The 21850-nt window shown below is 37.7% G+C and overlaps 1 protein-coding gene across 1 annotated transcript in view; it reads right to left on the bottom strand.

The window, feature by feature from the left end:
- The window catches only part of TULP3 (TUB like protein 3), a 32645-nt gene that overhangs the window by 7254 nt on the left and 3541 nt on the right, over positions 1-21850 (bottom strand). Inside the window, exons 2-7 of the mRNA XM_058829503.1 lie at positions 11880-11931; positions 6901-7063; positions 4826-5002; positions 2633-2763; positions 654-851; positions 26-138 (exon numbers count right to left, since the gene is read on the bottom strand). Coding sequence (XP_058685486.1) covers positions 26-138; positions 654-851; positions 2633-2763; positions 4826-5002; positions 6901-7063; positions 11880-11931 — 834 coding nt within the window. The remainder of the gene's footprint in view (positions 1-25; positions 139-653; positions 852-2632; positions 2764-4825; positions 5003-6900; positions 7064-11879; positions 11932-21850) is intronic.

Genomic DNA, 21850 nt, shown 5'->3' with positions numbered 1-21850 from the left:
TATAGTTTTCATCTGTGGTTCTCACCTGAGTTTTCCAATGAAACTTTCCCCTTTCCGAGATAAATCAGTTGGGTCAACTGATATGAGGTAATTGGATGTTTTGCTCTTCTTTCTTTTTCTTCCCGCAAGAAGGAATGTCTGGCAAAACAAAACTTTGATCAAGACTGGCGCTTTGTAAGAATGCAGAGGCATTGCTATCCAAACTGTTATCTCTCCATTTCCCATATGAATTCCCCTTTTGTTCTGTGCTAATATTACTGTCTCCATAATTTTGTTCTCTTCCAAAGTGCCCAGCCTGAAATCCTGTCCCCCCATGAGCTCCTCACTTGGCAGTCTAGATTTAATGCAACTGTCATTTCTCTTCTTCCCTCCTTTTCTTCTGGACAAACTCGGTCTTCCTGCTCTTTTTTAACATTTAACATTTTTATACTTTTGCAATTTAATCTCTCACTGTATTATGGCTTTTAAACCACAATACAATGGTAATTACATGCCAATTCCCTCCTTAGTACCTTGGCCAAATATAAGCTGTCCTCATCTGCATGATGGCTCTCCTCAGCTACTGGTTTCTTACCAAAAGCTCTCCCCCTTGCTCCAAAAATATTCTGTGGTAGGAGTATAATAGCCAAGATAATGTGTGCTGCTTCCAATACCTTTTTGTTGTCATCCCTTTCCAGATGCATGTAGTAAGTAGGGAAGAGGCCCCGGTCCATTCCCTTTTTATCTCTAGTGATTCGACACTTGACACTAATTCCACGGGGTGCCGGGCGCAATGCAAAATCCTCCAAGTTCTCTACTTCTCCCAGCTGTCCATCTGCCTGAGGGGATGGACTACAGGAAGCACCTGTTTCCTATGGGAAGAAGCATCACATTAGCAAATTAACATCAGATCAGAGACTTTGGTATTCCACAAGAAAACAGTGTTTTGTTGAAATGTAAGATATCATGTCTCCAGAAGATACTGGGGAAAGGAAGGTTAAACAAGGTACCACCTGTGTTTCCTCAGAAGACAGCAACTGAAGGTTTTACTCTGAGGAAAGACTAGGTCTCCAAAGGGAAAAGAGAAAAAGTACCCATTAAGCAGACATGAGTGATTTACTAGAAAGGGGGAAATAAGATGAGATGCTGTAAATATTCTAAGCAAAGAACCTCTTTGCTTTTAGAACTTCAAACACTGGAAAATAAAACAGTATGATAAAGCAGGACTGATGGATGCTGCAGTAAGACAGGCTGGGATTTTGTGACTGAAATGAGTGCTGAGATTATGTTGGTTCAGAACAGTAGCAGAAGTGGAGTAAGCTGCTGGTGGAACCATATCAACTAAATGCTGGAAGAGCCTTAGAACAATGTGTATAGTCAGGATGCATAGGGCAATCAAAGGAATTGGAATTCTAATGGCAATCTGGTACAGGTCATTAAAGGAATTTTTTCTTAGAGAAAGCTGAATCCTGTGAATTGTAGCACCCAACAGATTCCTCTTTGACTGGGCCTTCAAGATGAAGTTGCAGATTTATCCCCATTCCCAGCTACAGCCAGTAGGAAACCTGAATCAACAGCACAGACACATACATAGTTTGAAATTCTCTGGAGGGTCTCACCGCTTCCCCACCTCCAGCACCCACCACCCTGTATCTCCAGCACTTTGCACCCACAGCCCAGTCTCCCAAGAAGCTGACACTCAGACCTCTTGCACTACTCCCCTGCTAGTGCAGGGCAACCTACACACAGTCACCTCACAAATACACTCAGGTGGGTCTCCCAAAGCATGGACTTTGAAGGGTGTCCAGCATCCATGCTCAAACCTCATGGTCTTTATCTGGTCTGAGCTAGCTCAGACCCTGTGTCTTCCTGATGCTGGTCTCTTCCAATTCACTGGCTAGTCTAGCACAATTTGTCAACGTATGAATGTATGCATGTGTGTATATCACATACACACACACAAACACATTCACACAAGATACAGAAGTCAAGTTTCAGAAAGAGTGGGACATGTTGAAGTAACCAAGGCACAAGGCTTGGACAGACAATCATACTGTTTTGCAGTTGTTTACACATATCTGATGACTTTTACCCCCTTTAATCCTTGTCTTCCCATGCTTATTACTCCTTGATCCACCTTGAAACCCTTCTTTTCCCTCTAAAGTTCCTTTCCCCAAACATCCCATATGAGGTTTGTCCAATCCCAACATTCTCTGTTCCATTCCAAAATTCTGATTCCCTTTGAATCCCTTTGAATAAATGCTATAAACCTTCAGTAAGAAATCCCTCCTATGTTTGCATGGCATTTCAGAGCTTCTCTGAGTCATTTTGGTGAATTTTGCAGAGACAATGGCCCAGTCTGTCTCCTTGAAGGGTAATAGTGCTGACTCACTGTGTTCCCATATTCACTGATTAGGCTCCCTGGGATCCTCCACCCACAATTGTTCCTTTGATCATAACTAAGTCTTCATGCTTAACTCCATGTTCCTTCAGTCAGATAACCCAACAATCTTGACCCTTCTCTGCTTTCAGGGAATAATATTGCTGGCTACCTTACTTGCAGCTACTGTATTTTAACCCAGTGCCCCGGGGGTTAGAACTAAAATCAGGCACGTGCCCAGTGTTTATCAGAAATTGATTTCAAGACACTTACTGCAAAAGACTTCTCGCTGGATGCAGAACTAGGCCTCTCAGATTCAGGGTATGGTGAATGAGATACTGCTCTCTTACTAGCTTCTTCCTCTTCTGTGTCCTCCTCATCAAAATTCAAACTGCCTGAAATTCCTGTCAGAATATAGGATTAAGCATGTAATCTCTGAAAGAAGGTGTCATGAGCTTATGGCATTACTAATTAATATATGGCTCTTGAGTATTTATTCACACTCTTAATTTCTGTTTTTTCAACTGATGATTCTTAATTTCTGTTTCAACTGATTTTCTTCATGTGTTATATCTCTTCCTGAGCCTTGTAATTCAAATTCCTACTGATATTTTGCAGCAGTCACTTGTGCAGATTATTAAGCAGCTGTCAGGCCTTTATTAATATGGATTTTACTTGATATTCCATGACATAACATATTGCTTAGTTTATGTTGCCATTGAATTAATTTTGCATATTTTCATGCAAAAAAGTTCTCCATGTCTTAAGAACAACAATAATAAAAGGAAATCCAGATTGATATGCTGACACCTATCCCATAAATTGGGCTCTGTACAGTTCAATCCTTTACCACTTTCCCTCAGTCTTACACACACTGAAACAGAGTATGTCAGTTTTTCAGTAAGAGACCCTCCTGTTCTTCCATCAGTACCAAAAACTCAGGTACATAAATACTAATAATTACTTGATTTCTAAAACTGAAGCACAGACTGAAGTTTCAGGACTTATTTAATCTTAACCTAAGGACAGTCATGTAGAAATGACTGCGGGTATATAACTAAAATAACTCTGCATAAAGACATTTATAAAGAGGTTCTGTACACGTTACTATTTGTTGTGTCCTTCCACTTAGAACTGTATCATCAACTGATCATTAGGAAGAAGTTCTTCACAAAAAGGTTGACTGAGAGTTGGAAAGAGCTGCCCAGGGAGGTGGTGGAATCACTGTCCCTGGAGGTGCTTAAGGAAAGACAGTATGTGGCACTAAGTGCCATTGTCTAGGTGACAAGGTGGTGTTATGTCACAGGTTGGACTCAATCACCTCAAAGGTCTTTTCCAACCAAATTGATTCTGTGCATCTGAGATTTTGTTTGATTGAGTCTTTTGATTATTTACTTTTATTTGACTGTAGAAAGAAAATGTATCTAAAGCATTACACACAATGAACACAGCCTGTTTAACTGAATTATTTTCTGAGAACATGTATTATAACAATGCTCTGACATGGCACTGCAGAGAAGGGCACTGCTGGAAGTCTCAGATAAAACAGAAAAATCCAGTCTTAAAAACCTGTCAGTAAACTTCCCAAAGGACGTTTGGGAAGAGGAAAGGCGTTGACCCTGGTACTCCAGCCAATTTCAAAATTCACTGTTTATATTCCACCTCCACTAATTTCCCCTGAAGTTACTGGATATTCTCTCATCTTTCCTTTTCTAACTCTTGTGTAATGTTGCTATCCATAGGTAAGCAGCTGTGCCATCTGACAACTAGATGAGAATACCTCTGAATGTGATACCTCAATACATGCAGTGTACTGGAAACATTCTAGGAGACAAACTCTGCAGAATAAAAACAAGTTGTATACTAAATTAAACACTAGCCATTATTTTGCTGCAAAGTGCTTAGGCTGCATGCAACAAAAAAAAGGTTTCCTGTAGTACTGGTAGCAGCTTCAGATACTTGGCAGACAGAGCTTGACACTCCACTAGGGAATTACTCAATGGGATATAACTATTAAATATATAATTCAAAAACCGCTGACTGTGACAGACTCTGACTCAGAAAAAAAACACCTTTCCTGTTAGTCTCCTAAAGAGTTAAATCATGGCATTTAATGAATGGTCCTGCTGTTGTAAAAGTATTCAAGCATCTTATCAAGATATAACATATCTGAAATAAAAACACCCCAAACTTTAGCCAAGTGTGGTATAGCATTTTGTCAGCAATTTCCTTGGAAAGACCAGAAATTATACAGTACATTGAGAAACCCTTAAAATATAACTGGTACGTTCAAATAATATCAGGAAAGGGAACTGCAGCACTGCACTTCCACATGCTGTAGAATCTTTTAAAAGTGATATCCTACAGACATTTGTTTAATGAGTCCTTATTTTTTAATGCTACTGAAATAAAGTTATAAAAGTAAAAGAGTCCCAAAAAAGACATTTACCCATTATTAACTCTTACCTCGTTTCTGTAATATTTCTTGCAGATCTGGCTTGCTTGCTGTATCTGTTACAGCCTCTCCATCATTTTCCTTATCTGCATTGTCTTCTGGTTTGGTAGATCCAACAGACAGAGTTTGGAGCTTGGTTCCCAAATCCTGCACTTCTGATTTCAGGAAAGCAGCTGGTCCATCAATGCCTGCAGGTCAAAATGAAACAGAATTCCAAAGTCTAATTTTTATGGCCAAAGATGCATCCCAGGATGCATCTTCCCTTCCTCTAGCATCTCTGTTTAAAGTACTGAAATATACTTGTTCAATTTTTTTCAGACTGCTCGGGAGGAGTCAGGCCTGACTCTGGTACAGACTGCCTGGTACTTTAAACATATCAGTTATCCATTTATCCCTATTTAAATATAGTGATTTTATCTAGCTTTTTACAAGGACTTAAGCAATTAAAACAAGTTGTATTTGTCATGAACATTGATAGTTTTCAATTTAATTACAGACATCTCTCTTATTTTCTTTTCCTTCACATTGTTTGCTCCTGTGCCAGTGAGTACCCTACAGTGAACACCAGAAATCAATTTGATAAAAGTATCTACAGTCATAGACAGAAAAAAAAACCCTCTATCTTTTTGTTAGAATGAAATTTCCATGTTTAAACCATACAACACAGCTGTGCACCACACTTCTCAATTGGTGGAGGCATCTTGATGTCAGGGTCTGGCATAACACCTAATAGGTAGCATACGATATGCAGGTGTAGTTACATCTTTGGATTTCTTGTTTTCCCACTGTATTCCTTCTTAAAACTTTACTGCTTTATCTAGGCATTGTATTTCTGACATGCTTACTGATGTTATCACTTCTTAACAGGACTTGTTTGCACTGAGGAAGCCTCAGAACTATGAAAGGTAGTGAATGAGCAGTTAAGTTTTCATTTGAGTCTTACTCGACTCTTACCTTAAAAGTTATACCTTTCTTATCTCTCATTCTCTTCTTGACTTAAGAGTGTCTTTTAAGAGAAGCTTTCTTACACCTGATTTTAAACACATAAATGCTACCATAAACACCACCACTTTCCTTCCCATCCTATGATCCTGAAAGGCATCTGGAGAACAAGAAAAATATTCAAGAGAGAAGGGATAGTACAGTTCCAACTGTGATCTTCAAACCAGGTAACACCCCTTGTCTGGAGCTTTAAAATTCTACTGTTCATTTTAATCTGTTATTAACACAATGCTTGTATTATAACACCCTGCAATAACACAAATATCAAAGCCTTAGAATGTTTCACATTATTTTCTTGATAGGCTGATGGGATCCTGGCTGATCCTGGCTCTCATAAAAAACTCCCTGTTGCTAGAATGTAAGGATTTCATTGCTGCTCTTTTTATCTCCTTGCGGCATGGGAGTCTTAAAGCTCTCACTACTGCATTTCTTTTCAATCCTAAAATAATGGTCACTATTTTACTGCCATGTTTTGAGGTCATCAAGTTATTGCCTTTGGCCCTGACAGCACTTTGTGCTTGTGACTTTGTGGACCACTGTAACCTGTCATGTTTCAGTTGTGTCAATGAAGCCCACAGAAAACAACAGATGAGGTAAAAACCATCAAGAGCCTAACAACATTCACAACACTTTTTGTTTGCTTTCTCTGCTTTATCATTCAGTCATACTCAACCTTGAGATGAAGAATGCCATGACATCATAAGGAAACACCATACAAGCAGTCACTATGGATTTATTTTCTTTATCATTAGAAGATTTTTTTTTACTTTGGATTTGTATGTCCCCACCATTATAGAAGTTGCCAGCCCATTTCTACAGCTCTTCCAGCCTAACCCAAGGAAGAGATTACTCAAGGGCACATGAAGATTCACAGTTGTCACAAAAATCCAGGTGAGGTTTTTGTTTGCTTTCACAGCTTAGTATTGCTCAACCATACTGTACTATAATTCAACTTTTGTTTATAGAAAAGTATGTAATCAATCTTATCACTTGACCCCTACCACAGCAATGTAAGCACCCATTGTGACATAATGCATGCACTGGGATTTTGGAGAACCCTGTTGCAATCAGGTTGATTATTTACCATGTAAAACAACATCACTGTGGACAGGGGTAGGAGTTTCTACTAAAGGAGTCTGTTCCTCGCTCCCTTTGGGCTTTGACCTGCGCAGCTTGGCCTCGGGATTTGGCTGTACCATCAACGGATCGAGACGTTTCTTCCTCTGCTTCTTCTCTAGAAGGGCTCTCTGTGGAATAAAGAAAAGCAGAAAACAGAGATGAGTAACCACATCTAGAGAGGCAGAATCCGCTCCTCAGCCACTGGCAATGACATGTCCCTGATCAGAATCTCAAATAAACCTGAAATACTCTTGCAAGCTCTTACAAAAATCCTACACAGATATTACTGTGGTTTTGGAGTGAAATAATGATTTTGATTCTCCATGAGAGGTTGACATGGGCACCTGCTTATTTTCTGACCTGTCTTGAGACTACTGGTTAAATCCTTTCACCCAGTCTCAACTGCAGCAATCCTTAACACAAATAGACAAATTCAGCAGTCATCCATAACCCAGTATGAAAGAGTCAGGACTTGCAAAGGAAAAGGTTTTTATCTCAAAAACTATCACCTTATAGGGAGAACTTAAAGCAAATAGTTCCCAGAAACCAGTGCTGAGAGATAAGACTTAAACTGCGGAGACAAATAAATAAATAACAATAATTCAAATAGGCATGATCCACTAAAAGGAAATTTGATCTACCTTGCAAAATTTTTCCTTATAATTCAGGACTGAAAGGAAAGACTGGTAAGTCCAAATGCTAAAAACTAAAACATTATTTCTCCAAGATTCATATACTTTCAATACTTAATATTTCCTTCTCAACGAGAAGGGAAACAACTTCCAGACTTAAATCAAGGCAAAAAGGGACATGGTGCCATTTTACAGACAGACATCCTCAGTTCTTAAAAACAAAGGTGATGCATGAAGAAGGAACAATCATATTCTAATATTAAGCACCATTATGCAAACAATGTGCAAGCTCCTTACAGCAGGTGCAGTTTGTCCATGGCTGTTTCTTAGGTATCTGAACACCCCTGAAAATTGTTTTTGATGACAGAAACCATTTCTCCATCAAATTATTTTCAGTCTCGATGCATCCACCAGATAAACAATTTATCAGTACCAACAATTCAATCCACTTGAGACACAGACATTTTTGGAGCCATTTCCTCTCCTGTTATTCTTTTTCTCTTGTTGTTTTTTTCTTCTCCTATTAGTCTTTTTATCTCAAGTGAGATTAGTTTCTCAGGCAACCTCTCCCTGAGGAATTTCAACACAACTCAGCCCTTGATTCTTTATTCTGTCTGGCTTTTTCACTTTTTTACTTATCAAACAGAAAAAAAACAAACCCAAAAACCAAAAAACCAAAAACACAACCACCCAAACTCCAAACCAAACCAAACATACAAAACCTCAAATACAACAAACAAAAACACCTTGAAACAAAATTACTCTTTTAATTTAAACTCAGAATTACCCTTTGAAGACTGGACTGCAATACAGGTAGTGTTTGCTACTGCAGAATTATTTGCGAGGATTATCCTGCAGAGCAAAAATTACACAGAATTCCAAAGAGAATATCACATTGGTCTAGAATAAGAAAAGAAACCTAAGCAGTAAAATCAAATTCTTAGAAACTGCCAATTGCAGATCTGCTTTCTCAGAAGGTAGTCAGACCTTTCAGAAGAATTTACATTGGTTTGTATTGTTCGTTCCTTTTTAAAATTAAAGCTGAGGAAAAGTAAAAAAATGTAATTATAGTTTATAGTTCGCTGAAGGAAAGAAAAAAAACAAGAATCAAAACATTACACTGAGAATAAGGATTTGAGAAAAATTGTTGTCAAGACTTCACTACCTGACAAATAGGCAAGAAAAACAAAAACAAAACAAACAGCAAAACAGACAAAACCTAAAGGCAGCAAGAAAATATACAGCTACTGTTAGAATGCAAAATTGAATTTGGGATGAACACAGGATATATTAATTTCAAGAGTTATTTAGTAGATTATTCTATTAGATAAGCTTTTTTAAACATTTCACTGCCCATCAGTCTAAATTTTAATTGTTATTCTTATACACTGTGTTACATCAAAGAGTTTCTAGGACTCACCAATCCAATCAGATCAGCTTATATTAAAATACAGTTTACTGCTGGTAGATGTGACTGAACTTCCTTTCTTGCAAGAACTACAGGATAATCGAAGTGACCAAACTTGATAGTAACTTAGTTTTTTAAAGGCTTCTCTTTACTACTTTGCATACTGAGATGGAAAAAACATGCGCAAGTCCACTATCAGGACAGCAAACAGTAGTTCATTTTCTCTCCATACGGTGGCAGAGCAGCCTACCCTTCAGTACCATGTATTCCCGACAGTATTCCACTAAGGAAGTAGAAAAAGGAAATGGGTATTTTGTTTCATTTTGTCAACTAACTAGCCTTTTCCTCCAGCTCTGTGTTACAGTAAAAATTCATATACTATTACTACATAGAATGCAAATAGTTCATGAACAGGGCACCCATTAAATAAATAACACATACTAATTATTATGATTTCTTTGGGATTTTGTGCACTCCATGCATTACATACTTCCAGAAAAAACCTTAGAAAACCGTAACATCAGAATATAGGACAGACAACTGAGGATCACAAACCACCAACTCCTATTCAAATGAGCTTTCAAGAAGTCACATGAGAATATCTAGTGTACTATTAAGACAACTAGTTTAGTATTCTCTTTCTTCAACTGTGATGGCAGGAAGCTGATATACTGAGGAATATTCCAAGCACTCCAGTCGTGAAGGTGCAATCCTGTGCTACTCATTCGTTGGTACACTTCTAACCCTAACAGGCCATGCAGGATGAATCCTAGCTAGGGAACATTCTCTCCTCTTCCAGCTGCCCCTTAGCTCATGCTGGGACAGCAGTGACAATGGCATCAGTGAAACTCCACGGTCAAGAGTAATGCACCACACCAGAAATTCAGAATTCAGAAACATGCCAGGCTTCGTGCTCCCCCTGCACAGGGAGATGGCAGCACTGCACTTGGAGCTGCAGATACCTCAGAAGACTTAAAAATACTCTACTAATGAGGAAATAAGCACTGCCTGAGCAACCACAAGCTCTTGCCTCAAGGAAAAGGCAGTAGTCCAGGAGAAAAAAGCATCCTGCAGGCAGAGCTGGCCCACAGATGGAACTTGATGTCATGCACTATTATAAATAATATTTTACTGCAATTACAGGGTTTCCAAACCCATCATAAAGATGGATGGACAGGCATGTCTCTGCTATGGCTTATTCCAGATTCTCTGTATGACAGAGATTCTATATATAATCCTGCTGGATTAAAACCTTTTTCATTTTTAAATTCCAATTCCTGTAATTGTTTATGACAAATTTATCAAGCAAGGCATCAACTAAAATCAGCAGCGAGTCCATCATATTTGGCAGTGATCTCCTATTGACCTTTGTTTCTTCAGAAGGCACAGTACTACTCATGTAAAAGTAGACTTTAATATTCAAACCTAATTCTAAAATCCTAAATCAGAGATAGTTAGCACTTCTCAACTAATTTCATTTGCAAAGGGCAGGGTATTAAAATATATTTACTAAAATTGTCTAGCTGTTTCTTTTGGAGATGATTACAATCTCAACCAAATCCAAGGAAGATGGAAACAAATTTGCAAAAGAAAACTAATTATTTAAACTGACCTCTTCATGATGCAACTGACAGTTGCTCTGAGGGAATTCCACCCAGTCCAGCAGCTTTATTTTGGAGGAATAGCCATGCATCCCCAGGGCAAGGCCTGATGCTAAGCAAACACTGAGCACAGTACCCAGCATTAGGAGACAGTGATTGTTACCAGCTTATGCCCCAAGACCAGTTGTAAAACAGACCCTGAGGTTCATCATCAAGCAGTCACACCATCCATAGCTTTGGAACTCCTTACCAAATGGCATTTGACACTAAATGCTCTTTTATAGATTATTTGAATTAATTCTATTTTTAAATAAATGTTTTGTTTGTTTTTAAACAAATGTCACTTGATAGTCTAGAGATAGAGGAGATAAAGGATATCTAGAAGATAAAGGACTATCGTAGCTTCCACAAATATGACCAAAGATACATTTTACCTCTTGACTCTGAAGTGTTTTAGATAAATGCCTTTATAGATCCAGCTAAAGCTGGTAATAAATTCACTGCCTGAAGTCAAAGCCTAGCAAACTCCGACTACAAATAATGACCAGGTTCTGATAAAGACGATTATTACCCACTGCAACAGTTCCCTGAAGACTGTTGTGTCTGGACTTAAAGATCCTCAGCTGAGAAAACACCTTCCTAAAAACCATACTTTAATTTAAACAAGATGAGTTTAATGCAAAACAGTGATCTGTGGTCCATGTGAAATGGCCAGTTAGAGAATCCTGAGTCTCAGATTTTCCTTCATAAGCATTTGAAATTTCACAGAGAAAGAATATTAAGGATAGATACTTCATTGCTTTGAAGAATATGGTAATGTAAGCATCCAGCAAACAGCACTTCAAAAACTGAGACCTATAGCCTAATAATTGACCCATGCTTCTCTGTAAATATTTGCAGCGTAGGAAACAAAAAAATGTCAGAAGAGGCTGGAATCCTTTTCAACAGCAGTGTTAAAGAGATCACTATAGGTGAAACTATTCCTTTGATGCAAAAAAAGTCTAATTCCCTGCAGTCTTCCCATCTTTTGATTTATTCCTGCTCTCTAGCGACTCAATCCCAATGAAACAAGAGAACATATGAAAAATAAATTCATCAAGCACATCAAGTCTACAAACCATGGCAAGGTTGACTTGAACTAATGAAAACCATGAAAATCTTCGAAGTCCATTAGACCAACCCCCCCCATTTTAGCACTTCACCCCTATTTAGTATTTTAGCACTTCACCCCCATTTCTCAAGTCTCTAGTGGGCTGTTTGATTTCCTATACTTATTTTTACCAGCTTCAGCACTATCATTTACCTGATTCTGTAGTTTCAGCTGTCGTAATTTCATGCTTTCATCCTCAAAGATGCTGCAAAAGCAAAATAAACAGATCAATTAATTATTGCTACTAAACAATTTGCATTAGAGCATAAGATATTCTCAGACAACAACTTCATCATCAAGACTTAAAAATGACTGTTGGACATTACTTCCATTTCACATGAAACCAAGTCACAAGATATTAAAAATAAAACACCATATTCTGTCATAAATAAGACTGAACTCTGGTTTAGTCCCCTTACTAAACTGTTTTGAAAAGATTTTGAAAGCACCAAAAGCATCATTACTGGTAGATGGATTACAAATCTCTGTTGGGGTGGGGCTAGGAGACAGTTTATACCTGAAGGCTTAACACAGTTCAGATTGATTCAGTAAAGTCCCTGCTCCTTCATAGGATACCTGATTCCAAATTAACTCTGTTTTGTCCTGGAGTCAAACCTACATCATTTTCTCTTCCTGCCAGACATTCCAGAACTACTGCTAATATCTGAGAAAATGTGTTTGCAACATCTGACATTAATTCCTAAAGGCAAAAAATTATTTCCCTATTTCAGTATTTTATACATAAATTCCATAAGAACTCTAATTTTTTGTTCCAAGTTGTGTTCCATATAGACTTCCCATTTCCTTTTGTATGATAATGAATTATTACATAAAATGCAATTTTGAGCATTTTATGTAATTCATGGAGTAATTAACATACCCCACGAAAGGGAAATGTTAACTGATTATTAAGCACATATTCTGTCAACCACAGTTGTGCTCTTTCCTTCAACACAACTTTGACAAAGACCTCTCTGGAAGTGAGAAAGCATCGGGAAGAAGGTACTTAATGTGGGAAACAAACAAACATTATATATTTTCTTAATAGTATGCAGAAAAGCAGGGCAAGCCACAATTTCAATTTAAACAGGAAATTCTCTGTCTGGTCTAAGTATCCATAAATGTCCAACGATGTGAAGTCACAAGCTGGCAGCCAGTGCTGAATATAATCCTAACAAGGAAAACCAGAGATGGAGAGAGACGGAGAGAGCAGAGCTGGGGTTTCTGCAAAAAACATGCCATGAAAATTGGATTACAGAACACAGAGCTAAGGAGAGAAGAAAAGCCTGAGTCCCCTTAACCCTTAGCAAACCCACATTTGACTCAACTTCAGGCAAGCAGATGACAAATCAGACGTCCTTAAAGACAAACTACCCCAGTAAACACAGACTGCTCTGGAAAGCTGAAACCTGCACAAATAGAGTTCTGTACACACATTGTATATAACAACTTGTATACCCTAAAATTGATACTAATTGTCCAACTAGTAGAATTTTAAACAAGTTATGACTGACATTGATTTTTTACTCCACAGTTTCCTTATTTCTATACTTTTTTTTTTTTTTTTTTAATGCATTTAAATTTAAATCACACAACAGGTTTAAGACCTTGAAAACATCTTGTTTCTAGAAACTGGTGTTACCCCTCACATGGACCTGTAATATGTCTTGGATTCTAAGGGAATGGAGGGCCTGCAAAAATTAGTGTCTTTCTTGACTAGGGATGGAGAGCTTTTGTGTATCCCCAATGCAATAGTTACAGTAATACAGTCATCTTCACTTGAGAACAGCTTAAGAAAGAAAAAAGCAGACGTACATCTACCGAGTGCAGCACAATATGCAACAGTTGTCATGTGAAACTTCAACATAATAGGTGACATGCTTATTATTTATAGCACAGGTGATGTAAAAAGCCATCTTTAGCAAAATCTGAAAAATAACTGAAAGCTCCATTTAAAAAAAAAAAAAAAAGAGGGAAGTAGTCCTTTTCCTCTCATCCACCTACTGATTTAAGAAATTGATGATGCCTGTTAACTGCAGTCAAGAGTTTGTTATAGAGCAATCTGTGTACCTGAGATCAGCAGCAGACTTACAGACACATTCTGATAGACTGTGTAGATACAAGCTGCTATCTGTGATTTTGTTACTTTTCCTAGCAGAAAATGTACCCCCCAAACAAGTTGAGTCTCTTCTTTAGAAACTCAGAAGAAACAAACACTACCACTTTAGGAAATAAGTTTACAAGGTTTCCTTTCTACCTGGAAGATGACAATGTGCTGAAATAGTAGGACTCACATACATGCCTTGTAGAAATCTTCAGTGAAAATTATTTACTTTGTATGTTAAATTATTTTCTACTCAGACTGAAATAGAGTTACATTATGTAACAGGAGCATAACACAGACTACACAGTGACTCAACTTGGCCACTTAACTTATGCTTGAACATAAAGATTCTAACAGGTCACAGAGCTTGATAAAGCAAAAAGATAACAAAGTGTTTGTTTTCCCTTACAATTTACTTTTAAACACAGACCTAAACTGCTGAGTAGCAGGCAAAACAAAATGAAATAAACCATCAATGCTTTCCATTTTAAAATGTAAGGATTCACACAAAAAACCAAAATAAAATAACTAAAGTCACTAGCGATGTAGCACTATAAATATTATCTTAAAAACACCCCCTTCACCCCCTTCACACTATTTTTATTTACTGCTCCTGCAACCCTTCTTCCAGAACTCATCATTATAAAAGTATAACAAAATAACCAGTCAAAAACGAGAATCCCACACTTCAAACCTTTGTCTACCCCCCACAGCAGGGTTGGTGTTACTACAAAGTTTAACGGGAAAATGCTGTCCCAGTCTCTCCCACAGCTCACCACTAAGGAATTTAAGTGGTGTGCTAATCCAGCTGCAGGCTTCAAACAGGAATCCTCCTTCAGCTGGACTGACAACACAGATCAGTGCTCTTTGGACATTCCCACACCAAACCACTGCACTCTTTGCTTTGCTTTTCTGTTTGAAGGGTTTATGTGCAATAAGAATAATTAAATATCCATCAGGAACAGGAAAAATAAGCAGAATTTCCAAATCTACAACACCACAGTTAAAAATAGCAGGGAAAAAAATCCAGATCACCAAACCAGTTGCCCATTTACCCTTGATAAATAAGAGATGAAAATTTTTAAGCAGTCTGTGTCAATGTCCTCTCCCCAGCCAGAGCAGCACAGCAGCCTACACGAGATCCTGCCCACAGACACCTCTGCTACATTCACCAGAATCCACCTGCAATTCTACTGAAGCTGCATGACAGGTAACAGACCTGTGCCACAGAGAAAGGAAAGATTACCCAGAACAGAACATACAAGGAAAGACTAATGATAGTGAAGGATACAGAATAAAAATGAGAGTGGGAAAGCAACTTAAATATTTAATAAAACATGGAAGGAGATGGCAAGACTCAAAGGGGCTTACACATTTGATGTTGATTAACATGGAGCAAAATGTTTTATTTTTAACTGGTAGCATCTCAAATTCCTACTTAAATCAGAATCAGCCTGGTTTTCATTTCATAATCAGAAATTAAAGTGTTGAAATAGGAATATGCAGCAAATTTATTATAAATGTATTTGGTCTTTCCTAACCATTTTCAGAATAGCAAACAACCACAATGAAGATGTAACTCACAAATTATTTAACAGATATTCTTATATGCAACTGAATCTTCCTTTTTGTGTGGTTCATTTTCCTTTCTGTAAAAAAGGCACACTACATCTATTGAGAGTTCTTTCAGAATGGACACATTTTTCAGTAACACTGAAATTTTGGCATTACAAACTGTGGATAGGCAGAGGTAACACTCTTGTTTTCATTGCAGCTTGTCTGTGCTCCTGAGTATGCTGTACTTAAAGAAAAAAACAACCAAAATACTTATGTTTTAAGTACTTGGCAATAATTACCATTGAATCAGCCAAGCACAAACTCACAGTATAATCCAACTCAGAGAACAATGAAAAACCCTGATATTAAAGCAGAATGTAGAAAATAAAAGCAATCCACTGGCCCAAAAATGTTCTTCCTTTCTGTCCAAGGTCCACACAAGAGAAAACTGAAGAATTGAAGAGAATTCAGCAGAAAGCTGAACAAATTGACCAAGGACTAGAAAGTGCACCACTTTGCAAGATTTCAATGCATCCTACAGTTTATTCAAGAGAAAATCAATACACTCCACTGTATTCCATGGATTTGAGGGTACACATGGCATTGCTGAGAGAAAAGATAATAAAATCCAGACATAAATAACTGAAGCTAAAAAAATTCAGATTACAAATATTTTTTTATTTAACACTGTGACTAATTAAACATTAGGATAATTCATGGAGCTGTGGATTTTCAATAGAAAACAATAGGTTTTAATCAAGTTTGAATATTATTATGTTAAAATTTGCTGTTGTAAACTAAGGCTACAGGTTTAGGTAATAGGTTTACCTCCTATTTCAGGTGTGGTTATCCCAGATGGGAGAGCTAAGCATTCTTCTTTCAAGTTATTTCAATTAAATCCCCTTTATATACCAACTGTTGAGGCTTAAAAAAGGAAAAAAAAAAAAAAAAAAAAAAAAAGAAAAAAAAAGAAAAAAAAAAGGTTGTCTTTATCGTGGATCATAGACTAGTTTTGAAAGGAATTGACTGCCTGCAGTTGTGAAGCAATAAGCAGAGAAAGTAAGAAAAGCAACAGGAAAGGGCAGCCTGTAGAGACAAAATGTTCTACATGAATGAGAACTTACTGGAAAGACGGATTTGAAATACATTAAACAAAGGAAAACACCATGATAGTTTTCCCTGCATTCAACAAAATAGCCCTCATATTCCACTAAAGAAATACTATACTTAATTTCTCCTCCTAAATAAACAATGCAGCAAAGCCTTGCAAATTTAAAGGTTTCCCAGTTAGCTAAATGTATTCTGTAATTCAAATAGTTAAAGGTTTGGTAAAGAAAAAGTAAGGTTGGCTGCCTCTTTCAGGAGGAAGGTCAGACTAGCTGACAGAAGCAGATCCCACTCCAATCTTAAATTAAAATCTGACCCAAGAGAAGGAAAGACAGCTTGCTTTGCCTTTGAACTGTTCTAAGTATCTTTAGAGCACATATCAGCACTGTATATGCGCTCAATTCTTGGTGAGAAAAACTGAGGAATTATTACCTATTTGTGCATAGCTCTAGGGAAGGTATTAAAGTTTCAGATAGTCCATAATTTGGCAGAGATATTCAGGGAAAGGGTCCAGCAGAAACTTCTAGATCATTTTAAAGTGAACTGGATCTTGAGTTTACTGTATATTGTTACAAACAAGCTTGATATTTTTGTATCAGTCTGACACAGAAATCCTTTTATTAAATACAATCTTTAGATACAAGTGGGAATATGAACCTATATATTAGTAATCAAGATCCTTAAAATTTCAGTTGTTGCCATTGCTCTACATCTTTTAAAAGAGCTCCAAGGCACAATAACACCATTTTAGTCCACAAATCTTCCCACTTCCACAACAGTTTATGTTCCATTTCTCACTCTACAGAGGACTGCTTCCATCAGGAGTCTTACAAAGTTCATGTAATTCCTTTTTCCTTTGCAGGACAGTTTATCAACATGGCAGCAGCAGTTATGTCTCCCAGAACTTAAACATCAGGGGATGAGAAGAATGTGGCTTGTGGCCCACATCTTTATCCACTAGATTTCATTTTTAGTTGTAGAAGTGCAAGTAAAAACAACTTCAGTAAGAAATGTTGAGTCAGCTGGTGTGAAAGTGTTTTCACTCTTAACCCTCCATAAAACTTTCCTGGGGATTATTCTCATCTGAACTGCAGCTATGGAAGAAAACAGAAGGTATATAAAAAAACATTAGCTGAAGAAGGATTCTTATACTTCAAAAGATATATTCCAAACAAAAATTGCAATACTGTCTCTGGAAACTGGTTGAGGAACAAAATTCATTTGTAATGCACCTTCCAGTCCACAAAAGGGTGGAGTCCTGATACAGCTGTAATTGCACATTCTTGGGGAAATGCACAGCATACCACCCATACCCAAGAGTGAAGGTGTCTTAGTTTAGGCACCCCAGGACAGAAGGTTACCAAATTTTTCTGCCTTCCCCAAGTCAGAAGAGTAGGGTTTTTTTGGCAAACACAGAATATTCTTTCCTTCATAATTAATTAGCAGTAAGTCTTCCAAAGTAAACTGATCTGCTGCAAGTCAGCCATAAACTGCCACACCTAATTCTAAGTGACATGGCTGAAGTTGCATCAACATTTCATTAAATTATTTTTAAGCAGGTGATACTTCAATAAGGGCTCTCTATACACCCCCAAAAAGCAAATGCCAATAGAATACAGTTTTGAGAAAGGGTTCAGAAATTTGTTTGGAAAGTTTTTCACCTACTGAACATATTATGAGAACAATGACGTGGAAAGAATGAACACCTAATTTTGGAAGCAATCATGAATGAGTGAATAAAAGACTGTTTTGAATTTGCTTTAGTATAGAAATTATGTCCCACATAATAAAGATTGAATAAGATTTATCTCAGAATATTTGAAAATAAGTATAAAATGCACCAATAAAACAATAAACTCAACTGTCAGACCAGTGTGAATTGAGGGAGCAACTAGAGACAAGCACTGAGACCTGCAGATCCTAATTAATTTCAAAATATACCTGAATCCACTACATACTCCTGCCAATAACTTCTACCAACTATCTGAACAATTTACAACTTAAAGATAGATTTACAACTTTAAAAGGATCCTACAAGAAACAAAATGGCAAGCTAATCCTTTAAAGCTTCTACCTACCTGGAGGCTTAAAAATGGAATTTTAATGTGAAATTATCAGGTGTTTTTCTTTAAAGCCAAACAGATCAGAAGTGTGTCAAAAATACCCAAATCAAAACCCACCATCTACCCTTCCCAACCACCCACCCCCCTGAAAAAAACCCCACCAAAAAGGCTGGTGCTCTGAAGAATATACGTATATTATTTTTTTGTATATGGATAACTTTTACCTATATTGTGGCAAAACAGCTGCCCCAAGAACTCACAGCAACAGGAATACTGTGCTGAAGAAAGGAATTCAAGCAAAACCTAATATGAGGAGCACATGCTACAAACATTATTTGCAATAAAACATTAACAGGTTAATAATTATTTTTGTTGGCTAAACCCATGAAAGGAGTGAATTTAATGCAAGCCTATCCTTGCAGCACTACGTTTTCCATACTTGCATCCATTTTGGGGTGACTGTTCACACGACAAATGTAACTAGGCAAGTAATGATTCTGTTTAGTACTGAGTGACCAGAGCCAAGTCAGTGGAGAAAAAAGGATTTATCAGTAGAGGAGACACGAGCTTCTATTTTCTTTACAGTATTTCTTCCAGTGATTTTGTAAGGTAAAATGAAACTGTGCAGGCAAAGTAAAATAACCACTCTAAGATCACACCTGCCTTCCATTTCAAAATCATATCTGTGGAAGCACATAAAATTATCATCTTAGAAGAGCAATGGGATATTCTCTGCACTATTACACACCAACACAAACACAACCCAAATAAGGTAGAATTAATGTTCAGGTAGATTAAAAAGGAACCTGCTAGTAAAGTATATTGAGAAATGAAAGGCCCACAGGAGAAAAGCTGAATTATGGTTAAACAAAGAATGAAGATTATGCTGTTTGTTGAGATTAGTTTTTCAGAAATGGATTCATATTGTTTTGGTGGACAAGTTTATCATGAGCCAGCAATTCACTCTCTCAAGGCAAAGGTGGCCAACAGCAGGTTGAGGGACTGACACCACCCCTCTGCTGGTGAAGCCATTTGAAGCAACCAGTTCTGGGCTTCTGGAAGCAAGAAAGAGATGGACATGCAGGGGCAAAACAAGCAAAGGGCCACAAAGATGCTTAAGGGCCCAGAGTATCTTTTACATGAGGTGGGGCTGAGAGAACTGGGCTTGGAGAAGTGAAGACTCAGGAGGTAATTTATCCATGTGTATAAATACCTGATGGAAGGGTATAAAGCAAATAAAGCTAGCAGTGCTTACTGACAGGACAAGAGGCAATGGACACAAACTAAAGCACGTAAAATTCTATCCACTATCAAAATAAAATTTTCCAGAGAAAGTGGTCAAATACTGGAACAGGTTGCTTAGGAAGAGTCTCCATCTTTGGAGATATTCAAAACCCAACTGGACATCATTCTGTGCAATCAGCTCCAGCCAACCCTGCTTATACAGCAGGGTTGCTCCAGATCATCTCAAGAAGCCCCTTCCAGCCTCTGTGATTCTGTCTGGTTGGATTCTAGAGATCACAAGTTTAGATCCCACGTGTGAGAGCACAAACTAGATGACAATAAAAAACACAGTCTGTTACAAGAAAATGCAGCAGGAATAAAAGCATCATGAAAAGGTTTCCTATTGAGCTCAGAACTATTTTGGCTGCTGTATTGGCTAGTGTTTTACACACCATTCAAAAAGTGACTTATCAAGTACCAAAGATTAGCTCCTCTCACTTGGAACAAGGGAACAGAGCAAGGAAAACAAATCAGCACTCTCTGGACAGAAGCTAGTTATGACTTCCATTTGGACTATAAAAAAGAGTGAAAACAAAAGCATGTGTCATTCTCTGCTATACCACACTAGGAGAACAGAAGGAGATTCTTGTTTTCCTTAGACAGAAGTCTCAAATAAATTCATTTTCGCAAACTTAAGCAAAAGGGCTATTCTTCTCCTGGAAGGAAGGGCAAGAGAAGCCAGAAATCCACACAAGCCATTAACTGTCAAAGCCATCACTGATGCTGGGAGGGTGGCACACAGGAACACAATCATAAGAATATGCACATAAACTTATATTTTAAGTGTGTAGCCAAACAGGGGGTTTCAACTGGGTTTTTATTATAATTCTTTCAAGAAAGGGAGACAAAGAACCTCCTGTCAGGCATATTTCTTCAAGAGTTCACAGCTGGTGACTCCATGACTCAGGATTTTTCAGCTCCTAACCACTACCACAACTGCAGAGTGCTATGCTTCAGGTTTATTCAATTGAACCTAATGAAACTTAGGTTTCTGCTAAAGAAAAGAAAGAAAAATTTATTCCACAAGCAGAACTTCACCTTTCTATGTAATGTCCTCTCCACTACATGCCTCAAATCCCCATGGTCATTTCACTTACAGAAACACCTCTGCCCAAGGAAAGAGGAAAGTAAGATCCCCAGGGGGCTGGAATTCTCTCTCCTGTGATCTTATGTTTGTGAATTATTAAACCTTGCTTGTCACTTTTGTTGACACTGTACCTCATTACAACAGGAAGCCAGTGAAATGTAGAGCAGCCACTATTCTCCCCTAGCAACAAAGGCAGCAGTTAGATAGCACATGCTATGCTTAACCCAGACCAGGTAACAAACCTCAAAGCTCCCTGAAAACAAGTGCATTGCACTTGACAAGACAAATTGCACTTGTCTAATAATATTTCAAACTAAAAATAGGGAAAGGAACATAAAATTTTCTGAACTGACACTCTAGAACTAATTGTAGACATTTATTCCCAGTCCAGATTTTTTTTTAAAAATTGAAAGGAAAAGTCAGTAAAGAGACAGAAACAGCAAAATGTCATTTCAATCTCAAACTAGGTGACTCGGCAAGATTTCACTGCTAGATTTTAGTTCTTGTTCTTTTTTTGTCTCAGATATCACATAAGTATGCAAAGTCAGAAAGGAATGCAGAAGCACCCAGACTCCTACAGCAACAACACAGGCAGTTAAGAGTTCAAACATCCCACAGAGTGTGTTTTAAAGAGCACTAAGAGTTGGCGTAAACGTTCTTGCAGTAGTCTAAGGCAACATCTCCAGGCATATCAGCAAATCCACTTAGAAGAGAATTCATCCCATGACCCAATTACAACACAGTTTTATTTTGGAGATCACTCAGCTGTGCTGCAGCAACAAAACAAGAGTCTGGAGCTATCCCAGTGCAAGTCTGTTTGCAGAAAGCTTTCACACATACAAAGCCATAATTATGTTAAGTTGGTGCATTTGTCCCTCCTACAAATGCCACACCAATAGTGATTTAAAAAAAACAAAAAAAA

This window comes from Poecile atricapillus, chromosome 1, assembly GCF_030490865.1.
Source record: "Poecile atricapillus isolate bPoeAtr1 chromosome 1, bPoeAtr1.hap1, whole genome shotgun sequence".
Taxonomy (NCBI): Eukaryota; Metazoa; Chordata; class Aves; order Passeriformes; family Paridae; genus Poecile; species Poecile atricapillus.
Note: the sequence above shows the minus strand (reverse complement) of the source record. Positions and strands in the feature narration are given on the sequence as shown.